General features: G+C 41.2%; 1 protein-coding gene and 1 pseudogene across 1 annotated transcript; both read left to right on the forward strand.

Moving 5' to 3' along the window:
* Window positions 1-6,526: 6,526 nt before the first annotated feature.
* On the forward strand, window positions 6,527-18,482 carry LOC115779499 (NACHT, LRR and PYD domains-containing protein 12-like). Its single transcript, XM_030728196.1, has 9 exons — window positions 6,527-6,650; window positions 7,722-7,902; window positions 8,261-8,317; window positions 9,821-11,746; window positions 14,479-14,667; window positions 14,812-15,060; window positions 15,138-15,308; window positions 16,751-16,924; window positions 18,237-18,482. Exons 4-9 carry the CDS (start codon window positions 9,924-9,926, stop codon window positions 18,298-18,300), a joined length of 2,670 nt encoding a protein of 889 aa, XP_030584056.1. The 5' UTR covers window positions 6,527-6,650; window positions 7,722-7,902; window positions 8,261-8,317; window positions 9,821-9,923; the 3' UTR covers window positions 18,301-18,482.
* On the forward strand, window positions 18,355-24,373 carry LOC115788732 (NACHT, LRR and PYD domains-containing protein 1b allele 2-like; annotated as a pseudogene).

Consider the following 24,373-nt stretch of genomic DNA (forward strand, 5'->3'; position numbering starts at 1 on the left):
TGAGTTGTAGGTGACGTAGTGTGATAAACTTACAGTTAAGTCCGATCCGTGATGAGCAGGACCAGTTCCCTTTGTATTCCAATACAATTTCTCCCAGTGTAAACTGTGGGCAGACTTCACCCTTCAGCTCACATCCATGTTAGAATGTTTACCTTGCTTGTGCCATGCATGTTATGGTGATACTAGTTGTAAGCTAGCGGTTGGCTTGCCGACCCATTTGCCGAGGGGCATGTAGCGACATGTCTCCATGTTATGAGCCATTGTAGCCACTAGATGGTAGTGTTGCATTACATTTGAATGTGAATTCCCTAATACCTGTAGAACTGTAGTGAAGTAGGAGAAATAGGTAGAATAGTGCAACTTCCTGACCTGTTGTCAGATGTTTAGTAAGTTGATGATGTTTATTCAGATTTATCTGTTTATTGAGTTTATTAATGTAAATATTATTTCTTTATTAATCTTTTTCAGACCACACATACTATCACGCATGCCTACTGATGTTACTGTGCTGTTCATATGCCAAAGCCTGATTAAAGTACACAACTGCATGTGATGGGCTGCTGAGTGTTCTGATCGACACACCGGGAAGACACCCAATATCACCTATACAGTCCTTTCTGCTAGCGCTATCTAACAGTCATATCTCTAATTGAGGCAGGGTACTTTTCACTCCGATTTTGAAAAGCAACTGCTCCTCTACTAACCAGAATCGACTTAGCCTGTTCAGTAATGGCATTTGGCCACAAAGCAGGGTCATTAACGGTTTCACACCAGGAGTTTGAGGTCCTAGCTGCTAATGGGATACTGGTCTCAGTGTACTCCTCCTGGTCTGACAGTGAGTCTGCTGTTGTAAGAGTACACGAGTCTGGAATGGCTGTGGTATTTGAGCATGAAGCAGAAGATCCATGACTGGAGATGGTGTCCCCAGCTTCTGGGTGGAAACTGAGCTCTGTGTGTGGCCCTGAAGCCTGAGCCTGAGAGGCCAGGTCTACACCGGATTGGATCTGTGTGGGCTCCGGCATGATCAAATCAGTGGTGCTCTCTACACTGCTGCAACTCGGACCACTGATGACATTATCAACATTGGTATCAACATTGGAATCCTTTGGCTTATCAAAAAAGCCAGAAATCGAAGGCACATTTTTTAAGAAGTCAGCCTGTTTTGCCTCTGTTTTTTTTGGCTCTTCGCTTTGAAGCGCCACTTTTTTGTTTGCAATCCATAGGCCTACTATTAATGACAGTTGCAAAAAAAAACAAAAAAAAAAACAAGACAAACAAAAAACCAAGTCGCCACTGGCTCTGTGAAAAGTCACTTGATGACAACACGATATATGATTAAGGGCAGAAGCTAGATAAAGGTAATATCTCAACCGTGTAAGACTTCCTAAGACAGAACAGAATATGATGAAATGATTAAAATGGGAAAAAGTCGCTTATCAGCTTTTTAGTTATTAAAGATGGCCAAAAGTTGCAGTGTGAAGCTTAAAGGCAGAAAGTAGCTGTTGTTTACATATCAAAACTAATAGGCAATGTCGCTAAATTCACTAAATGAAGTTGCCAGAGAATGGCCAAATACAATACAACACTCCTTAAAGTTCGGAAGGTGTTATATTTAAACACGAAATACACTAGCCTTTTAAGGTAGGCTTTTAACCTTTAAAGGTGTAATGTGATATGCGTATAATGTGATATAGTATAATGTGATATAGTACACAATAATAAAATATAAATGTATACAAGCCTTTAAAAAGGCTGTTGAATATTAAACTACATATGATGATATAGTATGATATAATATAATACAATATAATATAAATGTATACAAGCCTTTAAAAAGGCTGTTGAATATTAAACTATACGTATAATGATATAGTATAGCTTAATATAATATGATACAAATGAATGCAAGCCTTTAAAAAGGCTGTTGATTATTACAACTAAACAAGTGATGTTGCACAGGTTGAATGCAAAGCAATTTGTCAAGCAGTAAGCCAAGGTCAAGTTCTGAGTGAACAGAAGTGATGCAGGGGGTTATATATATAGAGACAGAGCCAAAGTCTCCGCCCCTTCTTTCAGTCCACTACTTGTGGCCAATTCAGCGACTTTTGATGGTCCCTGGTGACTAAAAATGTCGTGTAGCGCCTTTGGCAACTTTTTGGTCAGCTGATGACTCAACTCATCTTTTCAGTGGCATTGTCCGTTGATTCTCGCTATCCCGACATGCCGCTATTCCGACAACTAATGTAATAAATATTTGCCTTTACTGACGGTTAGGGTTAGGAATAGTTTTAGGGTAAGGCATATGCCTTTATTGACGGTTAAGGTTAGGAATAGTTTTGGGTTAGGCACATTTAATTAAACAGTGTGTCAGTAATAAACAAAACCAAAACATACCGCTATGCCGACAATAGAAATCAATGGCAATAGCGACATGCACCCGGCATAGTCATTGTTTTTCAGCATAAATGTAACTCTGTGCTGCTATCAGAAGTGTTTCTCATGTTGAAATAGTGCTGCAGATTAGCTCTAATCTTTAAAAATTGCTAGCATTGCCCTTTTGCATTATGAACGCAGCCATGCATGCACGTTTTCTAGAGATGAGCGTTGTGTATGACGCTTTGCCGTCATATGTCACGTCATGACGTCATCTGGCGATTTTTCAGAGAGCCAATAGTGACTTTCTGTGATTTCCACAGGAAAATCCATATTGGACATCCAAATTTGTTCATATGGACATATGCAAGCGAAATCTGCAAAGTTGAGAGGTACAAAACCTTGTGTTCTTAAGGTGAATATCTACTGGTGTATTACTCTCCCCGAAGAGAACTAATAGGTTATAATGACAAGTGAATCACCATGTCATTTTGTGTGCAAACAATATTGTGCAGGAGCGAAATCACTTCCCACAGAATATAGATACAAGTTCTGCTAGCTCTCTACTGGGGCCAGCGTTAGGCCCAGGATACGTTGTGGTCACGAAGCAGGTGTTGTCAATTGAGAAACTTTGCCGTTAGATTTAGTGATTTGTGGGGGTTACACCTCTCCATTACGAAACCCCGCTACTCCGAAACCCGAAACCGGGGGTGCATATCCCTACCCCCTTACCCTAACCCTAACCCCGTTCGGAGTGGCGGGGTTTTGGAAAGGAAAAACGTCCGCACTTGTGGGCGTCCCTAGCGACAAAAAAACATTTAGCAACTTTCGCAACCTTTTGGTGAATCTGGCTGCTCGTCTTTAAAGTGACAAAAATCATTGTTCTCAACATAACTGTAGCTTTGCGCCGCTGTCAGAAGCATTTCTAACGGTGAATCAGTGCTGCAGATTAGCTCTGATCTGTAAAAATCCGCTAGCACTGTCTTCTACTACAGACATAACCGTCCCCACACGTTTTCTAGAGATTGGCATTGCGTGCATGGTGCTGTGACATCATACGTAATGTCATGATGTCATCTGGTGACTTTAAGCGACTTTTCAGAGAGCCAATTGCGACTTTCTGTGATTTTTAGCAGGACTGAGTCCACTGGAAAATCCATATTGGTTTTTCTCTTACAATGGCTGCCGTTCCTCATGGCCCAGGGATCCTCTGGTTGTCGTCCCCCATGCCCCAGGGGCCCTCTGGTTGCCATACATCATGGCCCAGGGACCATCTGGTTGCCATATCCTGTAGCCCAGGGGCCCTTTGATTGCTGTCCCCCTAGGCGCTCTAGTCGCCGTACCGCATAGCCCAGGGGCCCTTTGATTGCCGTTTCCTGTGGCCCAGGGGCCCTATGGTTGCCATATCCCGTGGCTCAGGGGCCCTTTGATAGCCGTCCCCGTGGCCCAGGGGCCCTCTGATAGCCGTCCCCTGTGGCCCAGGGCCCCTCTGATTGCCGTCCCCCGTGGCCCAGGGGCCCTCTGGTTGCCATATCCCGTGGTTCAGGGGCCCTTTGCCATCCCCCGTGGCCCAGGGGCCCTCTGATTGCCGTCCTCCGTGGCCTAGGGGCCCTCTGGTTGCTGTACGACATGGCTCAGGGGCCCTCTGGTTCCTATGTCCTGTGGCCGAGGGCCCTTTGACTGCTGTCACTCCCCCCAGCCCATTTCAGTTAACCCTTATAGACTAAAGAAGTACAACTAAAGAAGATCCTAGAATAGAGGGCTCTATCGCAATCAGCATCGACATCGGTATCTGGATTGTTGTTGGGCCCCCCCTGGGCCCCCTGGATCCATGGGCCCCGGGGCGCCAGCCCCACTCGCCCGGTCGGTAATACGACCCTGCCTGGGTCTGCCTGAACCAAATGACCTGTGTACACAAAATTCTTCTGATTCTTTAATATATTAAATGTTTTAATTTTTAAATTGTTTTAGGTATATTCCTTCACACATATAACAAGCACGCACTGACAGTTGGTGACCCTGATGTGATTTGTGGAAGGAGGATGATTGGCATGAGAGGACAAAGGGGAATACTTTCTTTACAACTCACCTCAGGATCTTATCTCCTCAAAACACTCACAGGGGGTGCCTCATGAAAAAGGTTTAATTTCAGAATTGGGGAGTCGAATAGAATAAGCACTAGAATCCTTTTCGTTATGTTTTCTTTCGTATACGTTGGCAGTAAAAATTTAAATAAAAGTGCTTTTATGAAATTGGCATGAAATTCTTAGACTGTTTTAGTAAAAGTTGCAACTAAAGGTATGAATGATTGAGGCCTTTGAATGTGTTAAGTGAAGAGTGATTTAAGTGGTGCTCTTCAGTGATAAGCTACACAGAGTGTTGGCACCTCCAATTCATGTGCGAGTGTGTGTGAACAAGAAGGCTGATACGGCAGTCAATCAAAAAGAGGATGGACTCTTCAACCAGTGGAAAAAAATTAATGATGCATAAAGACCAAAGGATAAATATTAAGGATATAGCAAATAAAAACAAGTCGGAGACATCCCTGTTATCTCAATTAGGTAAAGCTGATGTTTAGATAAATCCTTGGTTTGCTTCATACATCTGAGAACAGGTGGTTACATAAGAAAGGAAAAAGAAACAAGTGTCTGTACTCTGATACTGTGTGTTACTGTCTGTACTGTGTGTTACTGTCTGTACTGTGTGTGCGCGCATGTGTACCTGAGGGGGGAGAGAGAGAAAGAGGAATGCAATGACAGACGCTGAAGCCTGTGGGCTTGGTTAATCAGTGATAAAATATATTTCTCTCTCCCAGAACCTGCAACTGGTCTATTGGAACATCTCATTGTCTTATGCACACAAACCCAATGGAATGGAAAAAAAAACAAAAAAACAAACTGGTCACCCTCCCCATCCATGGAGGTGCTCCCGAGTCCATGTCAGGGAAAAGGGAACAGGGAAGCTCTACCCACGCTCACTGCCACCTAAAAAACAAACCACGAGCATCCTAATGACACTCGCTGATTAACCACCAAACACAAACCCAGTACAGGCCCAAAGTGAGTCACAAAACCAAACTAGCAAATGCTAACCAAACAAAAGGAACCAATGCCCACTGCTCACTCCAACCAAAATGGCCCAACCAAAATCTCCCCCCAACAAACAGGCAGGGAAACAAAACCAAGACCAAACAAAACACCCAAACAATCAAAGTAACCAAACATTTGAAGAGCCCCCCACTTGTCACAGGCTGGCTCACGGCCCTTAACAAAGAATGAGGGGAGGCAAAGGTATAGGTCAATAGATTAGTTTTATTGAAACTTAAACAAAATAAAAAGAAAGATAAATATGAGATGTGAGTTCGTTATTATGTCCAGTGCATGCAAAGTGTGAGTGCGTGGACATGTATGTGGAAATCTGAATGAATATTGCAACCCAAAACCAAACCAGAACAAAAGACAAACCAAGGTTACCTGGAGGAGCAGAGAGGGGAGAATGGTTAGTGGAGCCCTGCTTAAATTAGCGAGATCAGGTGGCTCCAATTACTCAAGGCCCACCTCTGCCTGCAGGAAGCACCGCCCCTGCAGGTCAGAGGAGGGGCCGTGACATTATATAGTGATCCCTCACCTATCGCGGGGGTTACGTTCCAGAGACCCCCGCAATAGGTGAAAATCCGTGAAGTAGCATTATATTTATTTTATTATTTATTAAATCACTGACTAAAAAAAAGTTGTTTTTTTTTCATTCATACACCTGTAGCTGTTATATCTACATGTCAGGATCTGGTTATTGTAGACATTTATCATCACAGTAACAGCGTTACAAACATTGGTGGCTGTAAACACTCATAAAACCATTAGAAATACAGAGAGGGAGAAAAACTTCCTCTCAGTATCACATAATATCTACAGTAATGCATAAGTAATGTGTTATATTACATACGCAGAAGTGTGTGTTCCTATTGATGAAGCTACCAAGCACCATTATTTTGCATTTGTTAACAAAAAACAAGCTCAGTCTGGTGTAACTGTAACATCACTTCCTGTTGCAGCAATTTTTCTTTCCAACTGTATTGTTCACCAGCTCACACACACAGAGGTACAAAAAAAACAAGGAAGTAGAGTGGATTGGATCAGCTCAGCAGTCTCATCCAATCACAGCAGAGCATGCCCCTCACTGTGTCCCTCCAGCCAATCCATTCAAGTATCTTCTTCACTGAGGCGGAGCTCAGAATGAAGAAGAGAGAGAGAGAGAGCAGCTGAGCAGTTAGAACAAAGGTAAGTTCGTCATATTACTGTATGAAAACAGCTTTAAAGTTAAACTGTGTCTAAAAGAAGTGTGCCTGCTGTCTGAGACAGCAGCTTCGCTCAGCTGTGGGTTACAGGGACTAATGTTGGTTCATTTGATCTGTTAGTAGACACAATCTGCTGCCGTTTGTGTGGCTGTGATAAAAGTGGGTCAGCCTCGTCACTGTTTGCTCTCTAATTTACGGCTTTGCAGAAGTTAAAGGTTTTTCATTTTCACTGGTTTGTTGATGGAGGCACAAAATCTGCAGAGTTCTTTATGAGGCCTCACAGACGAGGAGCTGTTACAGACTGAATCTGGTGGAAAGTCTTTTCAGGTTAGAGAGAAACTTTTAAAGGCTTACACTTTGTTTTAAAGTGCATTTTATTACTGCTGGTGAGATACATCTGTCATTCAGCACCTTTGCTCGGTGTCCCTGAAAAATAAGCTACCTTCCATATTTGAATATGTTGTCACCACTACAGAAGTCATCATAGAAGAGTCACCTGTGATTTTAATGGTGATTAAAAACCTACAGTTTGCATGAGAAAGGTTGCAGTGTTCAGTCCTGTGTGATGAGGCAGTGACAGAGGAGCTGCAGGTGTTATCTATTCACTGCTGTGCTTGCTGTGAAATACATTTTGCTGTGCTTTGTTGAACAAGTTTGTACAGTGAAAATACACTTAGTACCTCATGGTAACAAAGTAAAAACAGAATTATACACATTTAACTTCATTAAATTTTATTTTGTTTTATTTTCAGTTTTCTTAAATTTTTACTTAAAAACGTTTTTCCTATTTTTTAAGTCAGTGTAAGTAGCTACACTTTAGAAATGACTTCAAGAAAAGTTAAAAGTTTGAATCTTAAAGCCAGCTTCTCATTTCTTGGTTGGCTGTAAGCCAGCCTGACACTCACTGGGTTCAGATGTTGTAGACACCAGCATGCTGTACACCACCCTGCACTGGTAGGGAGGTGCACCGTGTTACCTGCTGTCCAACCAGAGAGACGTGCTGTCCTCTTCTCTTTGTCTTGGTGGTCCTCATTTACTTTTCATGTACTTGTAGAGCTGAGACACCCACCCAACACTGAACCATTCATTGGAGGAGGGGAGAGGAGCAGATGTGTGCAGACTATGACAGACAGACTTGGAGAGCTTCTGAGAGTCATAAGCCTCTGAAACTAGTGAGGGCATCCCTCCATCCTTTGCTTCATTTCAGGCTGACCGCAGTGAGGCCTGGTGCAAAGGTGAAAATCAATTAATCCTGGGTGTGATTCACTGATTAATCATTTGATATCATATATTTATTTCACTAGAATGTGGTTCACTGCACATTCTAGTGAAATAAGTACATGTTTTTTTTTAAACTTGACCTCTCTTTTCTCTCCTTTTTCAAAAATTACAACCACAAATCACACTGATGTGAGTTCATTTGTGTGGCATGCATGCAGACTCAAGGTCAAGTCAATACTGGCCATCATTTCAATTCAGTTACTAATTCAATTATTCTCATTTTGAAAGTGTTGATTATTGTTTAGGAAGTTTGAATTTTCAAGCTAAATCTGCTTGATTTTCTCCTCTCTTCTGTCATTCCCATTTTTCCAGCTTGATCCTGAGCATGTCCTGAGCAGCTGTGTAGATCTGCTGATAGAGTGACAAAGGGTACGAGGTACACGCCCGCTGATCGCTAAACACAGACCCTGCAGTCATCAAACTTTGACAAATATGACAAAACAAAGTACAAGCTGATGATTTCTGGACAGTCATTGTGATCTTAAACAGGACATTTAACTTCTCCACACATTCACACATTCTTACTTTTTCCATCTGTTCCAAGGAATCTGTTGATTCAATCAGCATCTCTGTCTAACACTGTCAGCCATGTTTGCCACAGCTACCTCGATCCCAGCATCATTGGGCTCAGTGCGTCTTGCACTATGTTTGTGCCCACCAGCATTGGTGACCAAGGGCCCACAGGGGAGAGGTTACTGAAACTCAGTGAGAATGGGTTTGTCTTCACATTTTGTAGATCATGCTGACACCATGATGGTGCATCCCCGTGTACCAGCTCCACGTTTTTTTCATAACAAAAAAAATATTTTGAATGTCAAAATAAGTGCATTTCAATCCTACATTGAAAAATGTGAGTGCAACTTATTTTGGGGGAATTTCATCATTCTTACCTCTATACCTACAGTGAAGGTTTTACCTTAATGGGAAACCTGGATACAAATGTTTGTAATTGTAATAAAAGATATAGTTCCACAGCTTTGTTCTCTCATCACCACAGTTTTGACAGCTGTGGTCTTCTGGTTTACTCACAGCAAAAACAAAAGCAAAGTTTTATGTTACTCACATGAATACAGTCACATAGGAGACCCACAAATATTCAGTAATAGCCAATGGGACAGGGAGGCAAACAACCAGTGCTTAGAATCAATAACATATTTTACTTATTTTTCTCTAAGCCCTCTGCTTTTTCCCTCAGCAAAAAAGTTGAATCGTACAGATCCAGCACTCAGAAAGCTTCTCTTCATGATTAGTGTTAAAGCACCATTAGGCCCATTGTCCATAGATAGATAGATAGATAGATAGATAGATAGATAGATAGATAGATAGATAGATAGATAGATAGATAGATAGATAGATAGATAGATAGATAGATGTGTAAAGGACATCTGGAGACAGATGCCTTGCACACCAAGGCATCTGTGGTTGAAGACCATGTCCACCTCAGTGTGCCAGATGATTAACGGTGTTGGTTTGGTTCTTCCTCCTACCCCTCTAGAAGTCCACAACCATGTCCTTGTTTTTGCAGTGTTAAGATGGAGATGATTGCATTCACTAAACTCCTTAATTGTTCCTCTGTACTCCTCCTCGTCACATCCATTGATTAAGCCAACAACTGTTGAACCATCAGAGGGAAACTTTTGTCAGTGTTGTGCTGAAATCTGCCGTGTAGATGGTGAACAAGAACAGAGCCAGAACGGTTCCTTGTAGGATTATGCTGGCGATGACACTAATGTTGTTAAGTGTAGAATTATGGAGGGAAAATAAATGTAAACAAATACAGCAAAAAATAAAGGTTCTTAATATGATTGATATGATGCACTGTGAATCATAACTGCATATAACTGCATTTATATATTTTTTCCTTGCTTTCAGGTTTTTTACATTAATTTCAGAAGGATCTCACTGACAAAGAGAGAAGTGATGGGAGCAGAAAGAAAGCAGCTATTTTCAGTGTGGAGAAGATAGAGCCGCAGACATGGAACAGAATAAAGTGATGGAGAGTGTTAAACAAAGGCTTAAAGACCATCTTCGGGACAAGTTTACATGGATACATGAGGGGACATCGGATAGTCGGTCTCGACTTGACAGTGTCTACACAAGACTGTTCATCACCCAGCAAGCTCAGGAATTTAGTTCCATACCACACGAGATTCTAGATCACTTTAATGTCCCAGATCAGCAGTCACCATTTTCAGAGGTTAATTATCAACAGATTGACTTCCTGAATATCTTTAAACCAGGAAGAAGCAATGTCCAACAGCAACCAGCAAAAGACAAGGCAATCCAAAGAGTCTTGACGAAAGGGATCGCTGGTATTGGAAAGACATTCACTGTCCAAAATTTTGCCCTCAACTGGGCCGAAGGAAAATCCAACCAGCACATTGATTTTATCTTTGTGCTCCTCTTTAGAGAGCTGAACATGCTCAGAGATGGTGACTACAGTCTGCTGCAACTTCTTCTTTGTTTCTACCCTGAACTGAAACCCCTGGAAGGTATGCAGCAGCTTGTTAACAAGCAGGTGCTGTTCATCTTTGATGGCTTGGATGAAAGTAGATTTCCACTGGACTTTGATGGAAGTGTAAGAATGGATGACATGAATCAGAGATCAACAGTCAATGTGTTGCTGACCAACCTCATCAAAGGCAACCTGCTGCCTGGTGCTCTGCTGTGGGTAACATCCAGACCTGCAGCAGCCAGTCAGATTCCTTCAAAATACATTGATCAGATGACAGAAGTCCAAGGCTTCACTGAGCGACAAAAAGAATTATACTTTAGTAAGAGATTCAGCACAGCCAGCCAGGCCAAAGAAGTCCTGTCTTGTCTTAGAGGAATGATAAGCTTCTATTTTATGGGCCATATTCCAATCTTTTGCTGGATCATTGCTGAGGTGTTTAGGAAAGGATGGAGTGATGAAAAGAGTCGCAGGATCACAACAATGACAGAACTGTACATTTATTATTTACTGATTCAAACACAAAGAACAACACAGAAATATGCAGGGAAAAGCTCAAAGAAGAGAGCCAAAAAGAAAAAGTCTCAGGCCCAGAATTCTGCCATGCTGTCAAACCTGTCCAAGTTGGCATTTGATCAGCTGCAGAAAGGAAACATCATATTCTATGAAGAGGACCTCAGAGAAAGTGGCATCAACGTTGATGAAGCTTCAGTGTTTTGTGGGTTTTGCTCAGAAATCCTGAAGGAAGAACGTGGTCTGTACAAGAAAAAGATGTTCAGCTTTGTGCATTTAAGCTTTCAGGAGTTTCTTGCAGCTCTTTACATGCACCACTGCTGCATGACAAAGAACATCAACACTTTGAAGTCTTTCCTGAGTACTGATCCTACAGATATGAGCTTTCTTGAACTACAGAAAAAGGTTGTGGATAAAGCCATGCAAAGTGAGAAAGGTCAGTTAGATCTGTTTCTCTGTTTCTTCCTTGGATTTTCCCTGGAGTCCAATCAAACCATGCTGCAGAGTTTACTGCCTCAGGCAAAGAGCAGCTCGGACACGAGTGAAGAGATGAAGGGATACCTAAAAAATTTCAGTGTTGAAAACATTCCACAAGAGAGGTGTATGAATCTTTTCCTCTGCAAGATGGAGCTCAAGGAAGAGAGATTTCAGGATGACATCAGAATGTATCTAAATTCAGGAGTGAAACTCTCACCCATTGACTGTTCAGTACTGTCCACCATGCTGCAGATATCTGGGGAAGTGGTGGAGGAACTTGATCTGACAAAATCCATTACACCAATTATAGGGACTGAGAAACTTGTCCAGCAATTGAAGAACTGCAAAAAGGCTGTGTAAGTAGAATTGTGAGCAGGTTTTATCACTGAAACAGCCAAGACTAAGCGATCCTCTTAGCTATGGATAATTCATGAGTTGAGGATCAAATGATCAAAACATGATCTAGTAGAAAGTTTGCCATTTCAATATAGTGGAAATTATATATAGAATGTGCATGGCAAGGAGAGGCTCTGGAAGAGGCTAATAGCCTAATTCCAATTCAATTTCAGTTCAATTCAATTTTATTTATATAGCGCCAAATCACAACAAACAGTTGCCTCAAGGGGCTTTGCATTGTGGGTAAAGACCCTACAATAATACAGAGAAAATCCACCAGTCAAAATGACCCCCTACGAGCAGCACCTGGCAACAGTGGGAAGGAAAAACTTCCTTTAACAGGAAGAAACCTCCAGCAGAACCAGGCTCAGGGAGGGGGGGTCATCTGCTGTGAACGGTTGGGCTGAGGGGAGAGAGACAGGACAAAAGACATGCTGTGGAAGAGAGACAGCGATAATAATAACTAATGATTAAATACAGAGTGAAGTGTAAACAGAGTAAAAAAGGTCAATTAAAAGAAACAGTACATTATGGGAACCCCCCAGCAGCCTAGGCCTATAATAGCATAGCTAAGGGATGTTCAGGGTCACCTGATCCAGCCCTAACTATAAGCTTTATCATAAAGGAATGTTTTAAGCCTAATCTTAAAAATAGAGAGGGTGTCTGTCTCCCAAATCCAAGCTGGGATCTGGTTCCACAGAAGAGGGGCCTGAAAGCTGAAGGCTCTGCCTCCCATTCTACTCTTAAGTATCCTAGGAACCACAAGTAATCCAGCAGTCTGAGAGCGAAGTGCTCTATTGGGGTGATATGGTACTATGAGGTCTTTGAGATAAGATGGTGCCTGATTATTCAAGACCTTGTATGTGAGGAGAAGAATTTTAAATTCTATTCTAGATTTAACAGGGAGCCAATGAAGAGAAGCCAATATGGGAGAAATCTGCTCTCTCTTTCTAGTCCCTGTCAGTACTCTAGCTGCAGCATTTTGGATCAGCTGAAGGCTTTTCAGGGAGCTTTTAGGACAACCTGATAATAACGAATAACAGTAGCCCAGTCTAGAAGTAATTAATGTATCAATTAGCTTTTCAGCATCAGTCTAATAATATTTCTAATTTTAAGATTTGTCTGGCAGAGCACAAAAACTTTTGTTTTATCTGAATTTAGAAGCAGGAAATTAGAGGTCATCCGGGCCTTTATGTCTTTAAGACATTCCTGCAGTTTAACTAATTTAATCATCTGGCTTCATTGATAGATAAAGCTGAGTATTATCTGCATAATAATGAAAATTGATGCAGTGCTTTCTAATAATACTGCCTAAGGGAAGCATGTATAATGTAAATAAAATTGGTCATAGCACAGAACCCTGTGGAACTCCATAATTAACCTTAGTGTGTGAAGAAGACTCCCCATTTACATGAACAAATTGGAGTCTATTAGATAAATATGATTCAAACCACTGCAGTGCAGTACCTTTAATACCTATAGTATGCTCTAATCTCTGTAATAAAATGTTATGGTCAACAGTATCAAAAGCTGCACTGAGGTCCAACAGGACAAGCACAGAGATGAGTCCACTGTCAGAGGCTCTAAGAAGATCATTTGTAACCTTCACTAATGCTGTTTCTGTACTGTGATGAATTCTGAAACCTGACTGAAACTCTTCAAATAAACCGTTCCTCTGCAGATGATCAGTTAGCTGTTTTACAACTACTCTTTCAAGAATCTTTGAGAGAAAAGGAAGGTTGGAGATTGGCCTATAATTAGCTAAGACAGCTGGGTCAAGTGATGGCTTTTTAAGTAGAGGTTTAATTACAGCCACCTTAAGGGCCTGTGGTACATAGCCAACTAATAAAGAAAGGCTGATCATTTTTAAGATTGAAGCATCAATTAATGAAAGGACTTCTTTGAACAGTCTAGTAGGAATGGGATCTAATAAACATGTTGCTGGTTTGGAGGAAGTAACTATTGAAGTTAACTCTGAAAGATCAATTGGAGCAAAAGAGTCTAAACAAATACCAGCAGTGCTGAAAGCAGCAGAACATAAAGATAAATCTTTGAGATGGTTTTTAACATTTTTTTCTCTAATTGTTAAAATTTTATTTGTAAAGAAATCCATGAAGTCACTACTAGTTAAAGTGAAAGGAATACTCGGCTCTACAGAGCTCTGACTCTTTGTCAGCCTGGCTACAGTGCTGAAAACAATCCTGGGGTTGTTCTTATTTTATTCAGTTAATGATGAGTAGTAAGATGTCCTAGCTTTATGGAGGGCTTTTTTATAGAGCAACAAACTCTTTTTCCAGGCTAAATGAGCATCTTCTAAGTTATTGAGACGCCATTCCCTCCTCAGCTTATGGGTTTATCTGCTTTAAGCTTAATTGTGCGAAGCACTTTCAAACATTTCTGTTTAGCTCAAACTTGAGTATACTCATATGATCCACTTCCTAATGCCTGTTCTCTAAATTAAATTTGGATTAGATGGATGTCATGAAGTGTGTTACACTTAAACCTACTTCATTCCTGGTGTGATACTTGTAGTGCTTCAAACCAAAACTATACTATTGGTTCTGTATAAATGTTATAAAACTGACACACCTTAACATGTTAGCTAGTAGTGTTCACTGCTGCTTATGCTTTCATATTAACCACAAAACATCAAAAACCACCATGACAGACTGCTTTTCTTCTCATTCGACAGACTCAAAAGTGAGCATGCCTCAGTGAGTGCAACAGATGATCGTCTACATATACTACTCTCCATTCTTCAGTCAGCAGACTCTTGCTTAAGAGAGCTGTGCTTGGTGTGTTTTGCTAATATGAGTGGTAATTTTCCTTATGATCTCTTGGTTGTGTTGGGAAGTCCTGACTGTAAACTGGAGACACTGAGGTCAGTTTAATCACTATTTGTTTAGTTTTTTTTTTTTTTAGTTAAATTATTAAAATATGGGATATATTTAACTGCCCTAGCTTCAGTTTGCCTACCCACTGAATTACAAAACTACATAACTTAACTCATATGTGTTTTGCACAGGTTATCAGGATTTTCTCTAGACTTTCAGAATTGTCACATTATGGCCTCTATCCTTCAATCTAAACAATCAACCCTGAAGGTGCTGGACCTGACTAACTGCATGTACAGTTATGCACAGAACTACAGTGGATATTATACAAGAGAGTTGAAGATAAATGAAAACTATGAAGATTTCATTGATGAATTAACTCCACTGACTGTTATTCCTTCTGCCTTGATTGGTCCTATCTGCAAACTGGAGGAGTACAGGTAAATGCAGTTAGTGGTAGGATCATATATGGTTCTCTTACAGATATGATGTTCAGATGTTTTTGTTTTGATTGCAGAATGGCTGGTTGTTACCTGAAAAATAAATGCTGTCAGCTGTTTGCCTCAGTTCTCAGCTCTAACTCCCAGCTGAGAGAGCTTGACCTCAGTTGCAATGACTTGCAGGATTCAGGCGTGCAGCTGCTCTCTGTTGGACTTGGGAGTTCAAAATGTAGGCTGGAAACACTGAGGTAAAGATATGTCCTCTGATTTTATAATGTGGTTCAGTAAAATCATGGTTAAAAAAAAAAATAAAAAGTACAAACTCAAGTTTTACATAAAACAGTACCAGTCAAAAGTTTGGACCCACTTACCGATGAATGAGTGTGTCCAAACGTTGGATTGGTACTGTATATAATAAAAATTATGTAAAAATATACACTTCTTACTAGGTATTAAATTAAGTAAATACAACTATAGAAGAACAACACAACATATTAAGCTGTGTCAGCATTTATTTAACAAAAACCAAACCACAACGCACAGGCTTTGTGTCAAAGACCAAGTACATATGATTCATTAGCTTGGAGAAACATTTTTAGCAATAATAACTTGAAGTAATTGTTTTCTCTGTTACTTTATAACATGTTTGCCTTTATTGGTAAAACTTAACATTCATTACAGACTTGGAAAGCTGCTTTCAATCGTTGCAGCTAAAAATGAAACTATGACTGACCTCTGACCTCTAACAGTAACTCAGTGAAACATTTCTGCTGTGGCTGTCAGAGAGCCGTCATGTATCAGCGAAGCTGATCTTAGATCAGATTAGAAATGCTTAAACTGGAAACATTAAAGCAGTTTTTCTGTAGATCTCATTAGATCTCAGTTTTTATTAAGTAACAAACTGACCTGAGGTCAGCTGTTCTGAAACGGGAAACTCAGAGTTGCCGATCTCAGGGTTGATCAACTCAGAGTATGTTTTTAAACTCAGAGTTTCTTGAACCTTCTACCTGGAATAGGGTCCTGTTGCATCTGAGATGTAACTCAGACACTACAGGCAATTTCTTAGGCTAATTCATGGTCTGACCTTGGGGTGAATTTGCTGGGAAGTCCACTGTGTGGAGACTGGCAACTTGCCAGTGCGTAAACTTTCTCACTGTAGAATGATGGACTTCAGCAAGTTTGGAATTCACCTTTTAACCTTTATCAGATGGATGGTGACGGCCGCTCATTGCTGATTTCTCCATGTTATTGTGTTAACCTGAATGCTCCAGACCAACAAACTGCCAGAACCTCTGCTTTTATAAATGCGCTCACACTTGCTGATGATTAGTTATTAAGTGCATTTGATTAGAGGCATCTGGCGGCTACTTACCCTCTTAATTCCAATACAAACAATAAGGCTGTACTTAGTTTTTCACACACAGCTTTTACATTTTTGCACACATTTTTGTTAAATAAATAATGCCTCAGTTTAACAAGTGTGTTGTTGTTCATCTGAGGTTGTATTTACTTAATTTTAAGACTTCCTAAGGACCAGATTTTTTTCATTATGTCCTGATAGCTAAACCTTAGAAATAAAAGAGGCTGTACTTTTTTTCTTTTTTTTTAATCAGTACTGTATTATACATGTGTATTAGCACTTAAAAGTTGCAATAGACTTTTGGTTTGATAAGAGCCATTTTCTCTCCAGGCTATCATGCTGTGGGATCACAGAGGAAGGCTGTGTCTCTCTGGCCTCGGCTCTGAAGTCCAACCCCTCATATCTCAGAGAGCTGGACCTTAGCTACAATCATCCTGGAGTGTCAGGAGTGAAACTGCTCTCTGAGCAACTGGAAGACCCAAAATATAGACTGGAAAAGCTCAAGTCAGTATTCCTTATAGCTTCCACACTAAATTAAGCTACAACTTCCTATTCAGGGATTTCATCTTGACCATCTTTGAGAAAATATTAAACTATATAGCTAGAACTGCTTAACCTTTCTGAAAGTGAACTAAGCAATTTTATGTGTTAAATACTTTTACTTTGCCATTGGTTTGTAATGTTAAAAATGAGACTCTCCATGACTTTCTTGGTTGCCTGTAACATTCCCATTAACTTTAATAAGACCCATTTCTGTGTGATGGGCTCAACACAAATTTTACTCAAAAATCCAAAGCATGCAATGTTGCTCTGTTGCCATCAGCTTGTTTCAGTGTTACTCTCCTGTTATCCAGCAGTATGAGTAGCGAAGAATATTAAATGTCTCTAGAAATATTAGAATAACAGAAACAATATTTAATGTCAACAAATTAACAAAACCAACACAAACCCTTCATAAGAATTAAAACAAATGTTTAGCATATGCATCAGATAGCATTTTACTACAGATAACTTTAGCAACAAAGTTAGCCACCTAGCCGCTATATTAGATAGTTATCAGTTTGTCTGTGGCTAAAAGTCAGCAGAACTAGGTTGAAATCAATAGGGCATTTGATTAATGGAGGGCTATTTCTTTGGTTTGAGAAATAAAACTCACCAAGAACTTGCTCTTTCTCTCTTTTTGGGGGGGTATTTAGCAAATGCTACCGTAGCCTGTACTGTACTGAACTGTACCCTATTTATTGTCGCAAAATACTTTTTTGAGTAACAAAGGTCAGTTAATTCATCCAGACTCATGGGGCTGGGCTCTCTGGTTAACTTAGCTGGTCATTGTTAAATTAATTTATCAGCTAATGTTACACATGAACTTTTGCCAGATTCATGCAGCTCCATAAGCTCAGCTTAGTTTATTTAGCCAGTTAGCTATTTGTTGTTATACTGACAGAGCAGTATCTACACTGATCTTAGTCTCTCAGTATACATAACATGCAGTAGATGCCCCCATAACTGCTTAGTGTGTGACTGCACTCCTTTGTGGAGTCCTTCTCCACAGAGATAAAAACCACAGAGTGGAGCATGTCTCTGAGTGCTGCTTCACCTTGGTCAGGCAGGATTTCTTTCATTTCAGGTGGTAAAGGAATGATACTTGATCTCTGACCATTTATCTAGTAAACTCTATCTGTAATATTGCTTTTCTGTCCATCTGTGAATCAATTTTGCTAACTCAAGGCAACAGTTTCCTGTCTACCTACTACCTTGAGAAACACTGTATAATATATCATATTTATTGTTCATGTTTATTGCTCTTCTGCCTCAGTGTGGACCACAATGAAGAGCACTGGCTCAACCCACAGCTTCTCAACAAGTGTAAGTGTTACTGAGTTTCTGCTCTGTGAAATGGACTAAACTGAAACTTAACTCATACAGTTTCTTTCATAGATGCCTGTGATCTTACATTCGACCCCAACACTGTGAACAAAAACTTCTCTTGTCTGAATGTGGCAAGAAAGTGAGCCACACTCAGGAAAAGCAGCCCTATCCTGATCATCCAGAGAGATTTGACCAAACATGTCAGGTGCTGTGTAGAGAGGCTCTGACTGGGCGCTGCTACTGGGAAGTAGAGTGGGAAGCATTTGTGAATATTGGTGTTGCATATAAGAGCCTACCGAGGAAAGGATTCTTTGACACAGAAATTGACCGAACCAACAAGAGCTGGTGTTTCATGATCACCTCTTCAAAAGGTTACTCCTTCCGACACAAGTTTATGGAAACTTTTATACCAGTCCCATACATTGATGTTCAAGCATTCCTGGCCAGACCAAAGAGAGTGGGACTGTTTCTGGACTGGCCAGCCGGCATTCTGTCCTTCTACTGGCTGTCTGGTGACACAAAAACTCTCATTCATACCTTCCACACCACTTTCACTGAGCCTCTCTACCCAGCATTCACTGTTTATGCTGGAAATTTGACCTTGTCGAGGGTGGTGAAGCTGACAATGGGTTCTGTGAGTGTTTCTACTTGTCTCATAGCACCAGATAACCAGTTTCAGTAACTAGAAAAAGTATTTTATTTGACCTCTCTGGATTTTTAGGCTCACTCAAACTTCACGCCGGAGATGAGAAAAGAAAGAACAGGCATTTCATACAGGTAACATATACAAGCTTTGATAGTTACCATCATTCAGTTCAGTTCAGTTTTATTTATATAGCACCAAATCACAACAGTAAACTCAAGTCACTTTATATTGTAAGGAAAAGACCCTACAATAAATAAAACGACCCCCTATGAGCAAGTACTCGGCGACAGTGAGAAGGAAAAACTCCCCCTTTTTTTTCAGCCTGTCCTGTCTGGCAGCTTAAGCAAACGACATAATGGTCTGCATGCTGTGTTGAGCCACACATTTGTTTTACCGAGAGGATCTTTAAAAAGGCTCCTCTTGTTTTGTTTGTTTTTATTTATTTATTTAATTATTGGTATTGGTACAATGTAGTTTAACTATACTGGAGTTGACAGGTGGGAAATAAGTGACAGAGGAAGAAAGGAGAAAAGAAGAGAACAGAAAGACAAGAGGAATGGGGGGAGGCCTCCAGCAGAACCAGGCTCAGGGAGGGGCAGTCATCTGCTGAGATCGGTTGGGGCAGCGGGGAGAGAGACAGCACAAAAGACATGCTGTGGAAGAGAGACAGAGATTAATGCTAACTAAAGATTAAATGCAGAGTGGGGTATAATCACAGAGAGAAGAAATATTCAGTGCATCACCCCCCCCAGCAGCATCACTAAGGCCCCGTTTTCACGGAGGCTTTACAGATACGATCTGCTTTTACACAGAGACACTTGAAACTGTGAAAATGATGTAGTCCCCACTGCCAGGTCACAAGTTGCTGGTGTTGTTTTTGTTTGTTTGTTTTGTTTTGTTTTCAAAGCTTGTTTATGCAACATGCACAGGCCTGGAGGGACTCAGTAGGATAGTAGCAAATATTTGTTGATTATTTACACAATAATCAATGTATTATCTTTGTGTGGACTGACGATGAGGTTAGATTGCTGCTGCACACAACACTCAATTATAAAACTGCAAAAACAAGAAAATATCGACTGTGATTCACGCTACTCGAAGTTCGCTGACGCACTTGTGAATCCTAACCCTAACGAGTATTGTTCATCAATTAGCGTATGCGTGAAAAACTAAACTGTGGCGTCGCAACCATAGTGCTCATGTGGGAGTGCCCCCATTTCCATAAAGCATCGTAGTTGTCTGTTTACATGGAAACGGAGGCCGGAACGTTTCTGAAACTCTCCACTCTGGACCTCGTTTCCAAAACCCATCGTTTTCACTCCATTCTCATTTAAACGGGAGGCCGAAATGCATCAAAATGATTCTGTTTTCATTTTGAAACTGTGTCGTGTAAACGGGGCCTTAGTATTGGTTCAGTTACCTGATCCAGGCCTAACTATAAACTTGATCAAAAAGGAAAGTTTTAAGCCTAATCTTGAAAGTACAGAAGGTTCCACAGAAGAGGCGCCTGAAAGCTGAAGGCTCTGCCTCCCATTCTACTCTTAAGTATCCTAGGAACCACAAGTAAGCCAGCAGTCTGAGAGTGAAGTGCTCTGTTGGGGTGATATGGGACTATGAGGTCTTTAAGATTTATGAGGTCTTTAAGGCCTGATTATTCAAAGCCTTGTATGACGGTCTGATGGAATCACAGTAGAAAGATGCTGTAGGTCTCTTCCTGTTAAAAGTTCTTCTTTCTTTCTTCATCATCACCAAGGGCTGGTCATAGGGGATCATCTGATCATTCGGGTTCTCTCACTTGTATTGTAAGATTAAAAACCCAGGGTCTTTACCTTACAAACTGAAGTGGATTGAGATGACTGTTTGGCACTATCTAAACCAGGGGTCTCAAACTCACCCCTACTTCCGGTCCGTGATTTGATGCCAAAACTATAAGACAATTTGGCCCTTTATGTTACTTTTTTTGACATTTCCCTACCTCCTTTTAATTGGAAGGGAAAGTGAAATGTCAAAAAAGTAACTTAAAGGGCCAAATTGTCTTGTATTTTTGACATCAAATTGCGGACCGGAAGAAGGGGGCGGGGCCGGATGCGGCCTGCGAGTTTGAGACCCCTGATCTAAACAAAACTATACTCAATGAAAAACTACAAAAATAAGCCCCATTTTGAATTATTCTGTGTTGTTCAGGTTCACGTTCCCTGGTCCGGGGTTGTTCCGGTGTTCTTTGACTGGTCTGGTCTTCGATGTGACTCATGAGAGCGAGGTCACCTACAGGACTCTGATCTGGGATCCTATGGTTCTCCAGCCAGCGCACAAGGTGGCTGGAGGCCCGCTGTTCAGCATCGAGTGTTCTCAGGACTCTGTTTGTCAGCTGCACCTCCCACACTGTGAGCCTGAGCCTGGTAAGGACACCAGCCTGACCGATAATTAAACCTAGAGAAACATTTTTTTACTTTCTAGAAAACTTGGATGGGGGTCTATAGCAGTGAAATAAATGGTGTGTTTTCACAGCACTGGTCTCTGACAGCATCGCTGTTGTTCACATCACGGATGATGGCATGAGCATCATACAGCCTCTGGAGATCACTGAAACTCACGTGGTCGTGGACGTCCCTCACCTCTCTGCCTTTGGCATCGTCTGGGATCTCACCGCGCGGTTTTTCAATTACGGGACAAAACCCATTCGTGGCCAAGTCCTGCTGTTCCTCAGAAACAGGCCGCGCCTCATCCTCAGTGTGATGCTGCTACCAGGAAACGTCCCTCTGCACGACGTATGCTTTAATTATTAAGTGGCTTCTAAATGAATAACTAGTCTCAGTGTCACCACAAAAATATTGAACTTTTGGTGATCAGGGCTTTTTTTATCAAAATCACTGCTCTAGCAAAATGTCCTGATATCTTTAAAGGTGAAAGTGCAGCACACTACTTCAGAGTACATCGAAGTGCCGTCCTTCTGTTATTTCCACAAAGGCCAAAAGTACAGTCTCAACAGCGCCCCACAGCACTTTAAAATCCAGCCTGCAGTGAGTATCAGTCACGCCGTCTGCAGCCATTTAATCCACAAAACTTTAAAAATGCCATATTTTCATTTCATTTCAGTGTGCAGAGTTTTTTGAAAATTATGGACCAAATTACCACCCGACCTTTGAGATCATCCTGACCATGAGCACAGAGGAAGTGACGTTGATGGTGCAAGATCCAGAAAAGACACAAGTGTGGGAGCATGACCTCCATCTGCCAGGTCGGTTTGGTTTGAGGGCATTTACTGGTTTGGTGTAGGTTTGGTAGAGGGGCTAAAAAGCTTTTGAAAAAGATTGCTTGCAAGTGATGACCTCATCTCAGTAACACCATAACTCTGTGTCTCACCTGGCCAGGAAGGACATTGGATGTTGGAGGCTTTGTCAAAACAGGAATGAGAAGCACCTAAAATGCTTCTGACGGCTCATTAGAGCAGCAAATGTAAATAAGCTGTAAACTGTTTTCTTTGCGTATTCTTTGCTAAAAAAAAAAAGAGAAAACCTTATTTTCACAACCAGTTTTGGAAGGTTTGCTGTCTTGATAAGAATCAGTGAGTTTGCAGAGCCGCTGACTTTGATTTGGAGAAATGTTGCTCTGAAATATGCTCATTGGTCATTGACTTAATTTTCCAGCTTCATCCTCTCATGATTCTCCAGCTGGAAGTCCTCCTCAGATGGGGATCAACACCTCAGCAGAGAAGCTGCGACGTGCTCGGACAAACTTCATCGATAAAGTGTCGGATCCGGTTCTGAACAAGCTGCTGGATGAGCTGCAGCACTTCACCGTACTGACCGACGCTGAGGGCGAAGCAGTCAGAGCCAAACCCAGAGCCAACAAAGCACGAGACCTGATTGACACGGTGCGAAAGAAAGGAGCAGAAGCAAGTTCAAAACTGATCGACGTCTTTCATGCCAACGATCCGTACCTGTGCAAAGAGCTCAGCTTAATGTGAAGCAGAAATCTGTGGAGTGACGATCACATGCTAACATCACCAAGCACAACACACACTCCACAAAAGAAGAAAAACCAACACTGATGTGACTTCAGAGGCTTTAACTGCTCGATTGTGTGAGGTTCAAGCTGAGACTGATCAACACTAAAAAAGCCAAAGCTGACATTCCTGCATGTTCCCATCAACACTTCAAGAAGTGTCCTCTGTGTTTGTAGGACCTGCAATCAAATGTGCACTTTTTGCACTAAACTCACATTTGTTGTTGGCATGTGATTTTTTTTTTTCAGTTTTTAATTCATTAAGTTCATATTCTGTCAGTTTGAGACTTTTTACAGTATTTTACAATCTCTAAAACAGTAAACCCCATTCCCTAAATCAGATCCACAGAAGCCTAAATGAACTTCTTGAATCATGCACTCTTTGGCCAAAGCGCGAACACAGTTCAGACACATCCTGTGCAACTCAATCACTGTTTTTGCATAACAACAAACAGATTCTCAGTCACTAAACACACTTCACACATATGTTGCTGAACCTTAAACACAGTCACTGAACACGTTGTTGCAAAACCGTAAACACTGGCAGCAGAATGTGAACACAACTCCAACACTGCTGTCAGCTGTTACACACAGCAACTCACAATTGAACCCACATTTTTCCAGTGATGTGAGCAGACCAACTGGGCAGGATCAAAGTCAGTTTAGTCAGTTTGACTACATGCCCCGGCTGCTGTGTCTTAAATTATTTGATGTAGTGTGTAACAGATGGTCTCTGTGAATACATTTATTACTTGTTGTGTGTGACGTGACCACGGTGTTTGGTTCTGCACACAGGTCTCTGTTTTTTGCAGTGATTATTTGATTTTGACAGGAAAGTGTTGGATTTGGGGGAATTAGCTTGAGTTTTTAGATTTGTGTTTAAGGTTTGGGGAAAATGGGTGATGGACTCGGGAAATGTGAGTTAGCAGTTCAGAAATACTGTAATAAAAGTTCAAAACTAGACCAGACAAAACCAGACAGAGATGAAGTGAATGAATTTCTATATGATCAAATGATGTGGCAACATTATTCTCATTGCATCAAATGTCAGATGCTGCTGGGATGCTGGGTTCTCAATGCTGTGAGATAACTGGTTTCATAGAGCAGGTTTATCAGCCAGTAGACTGTACTTTGAGTCCTGTTTGGACTATAGTGTCTGAAGTGCCTATGTGAAACTGCATGTATGTTGTCTCCTAAACATATAGCAAATTCCAGCAAGAGGCCTTCTCAGGTTTGGGAGCTCATCCTCCCTGTTTATCTTGACCAAAAAAGGAAAGTTGTAAAACTGAGGATTCTCTGACCCCCCCAAGAAAGCTGGTTTGAACCAGTCGGTGTGGCAGCATGTGTACCAGATAGTAAAGCATATATAAGGTGGAAAGTGTCTTTGTTCGGGGAGTTTGGATCAATTGGTTGTCCTCTCCCAGATGTTTCGA

This window comes from Archocentrus centrarchus, chromosome 1 (assembly GCF_007364275.1).
Source record: "Archocentrus centrarchus isolate MPI-CPG fArcCen1 chromosome 1, fArcCen1, whole genome shotgun sequence".
NCBI classification, from domain to species: domain Eukaryota; kingdom Metazoa; phylum Chordata; class Actinopteri; order Cichliformes; family Cichlidae; genus Archocentrus; species Archocentrus centrarchus.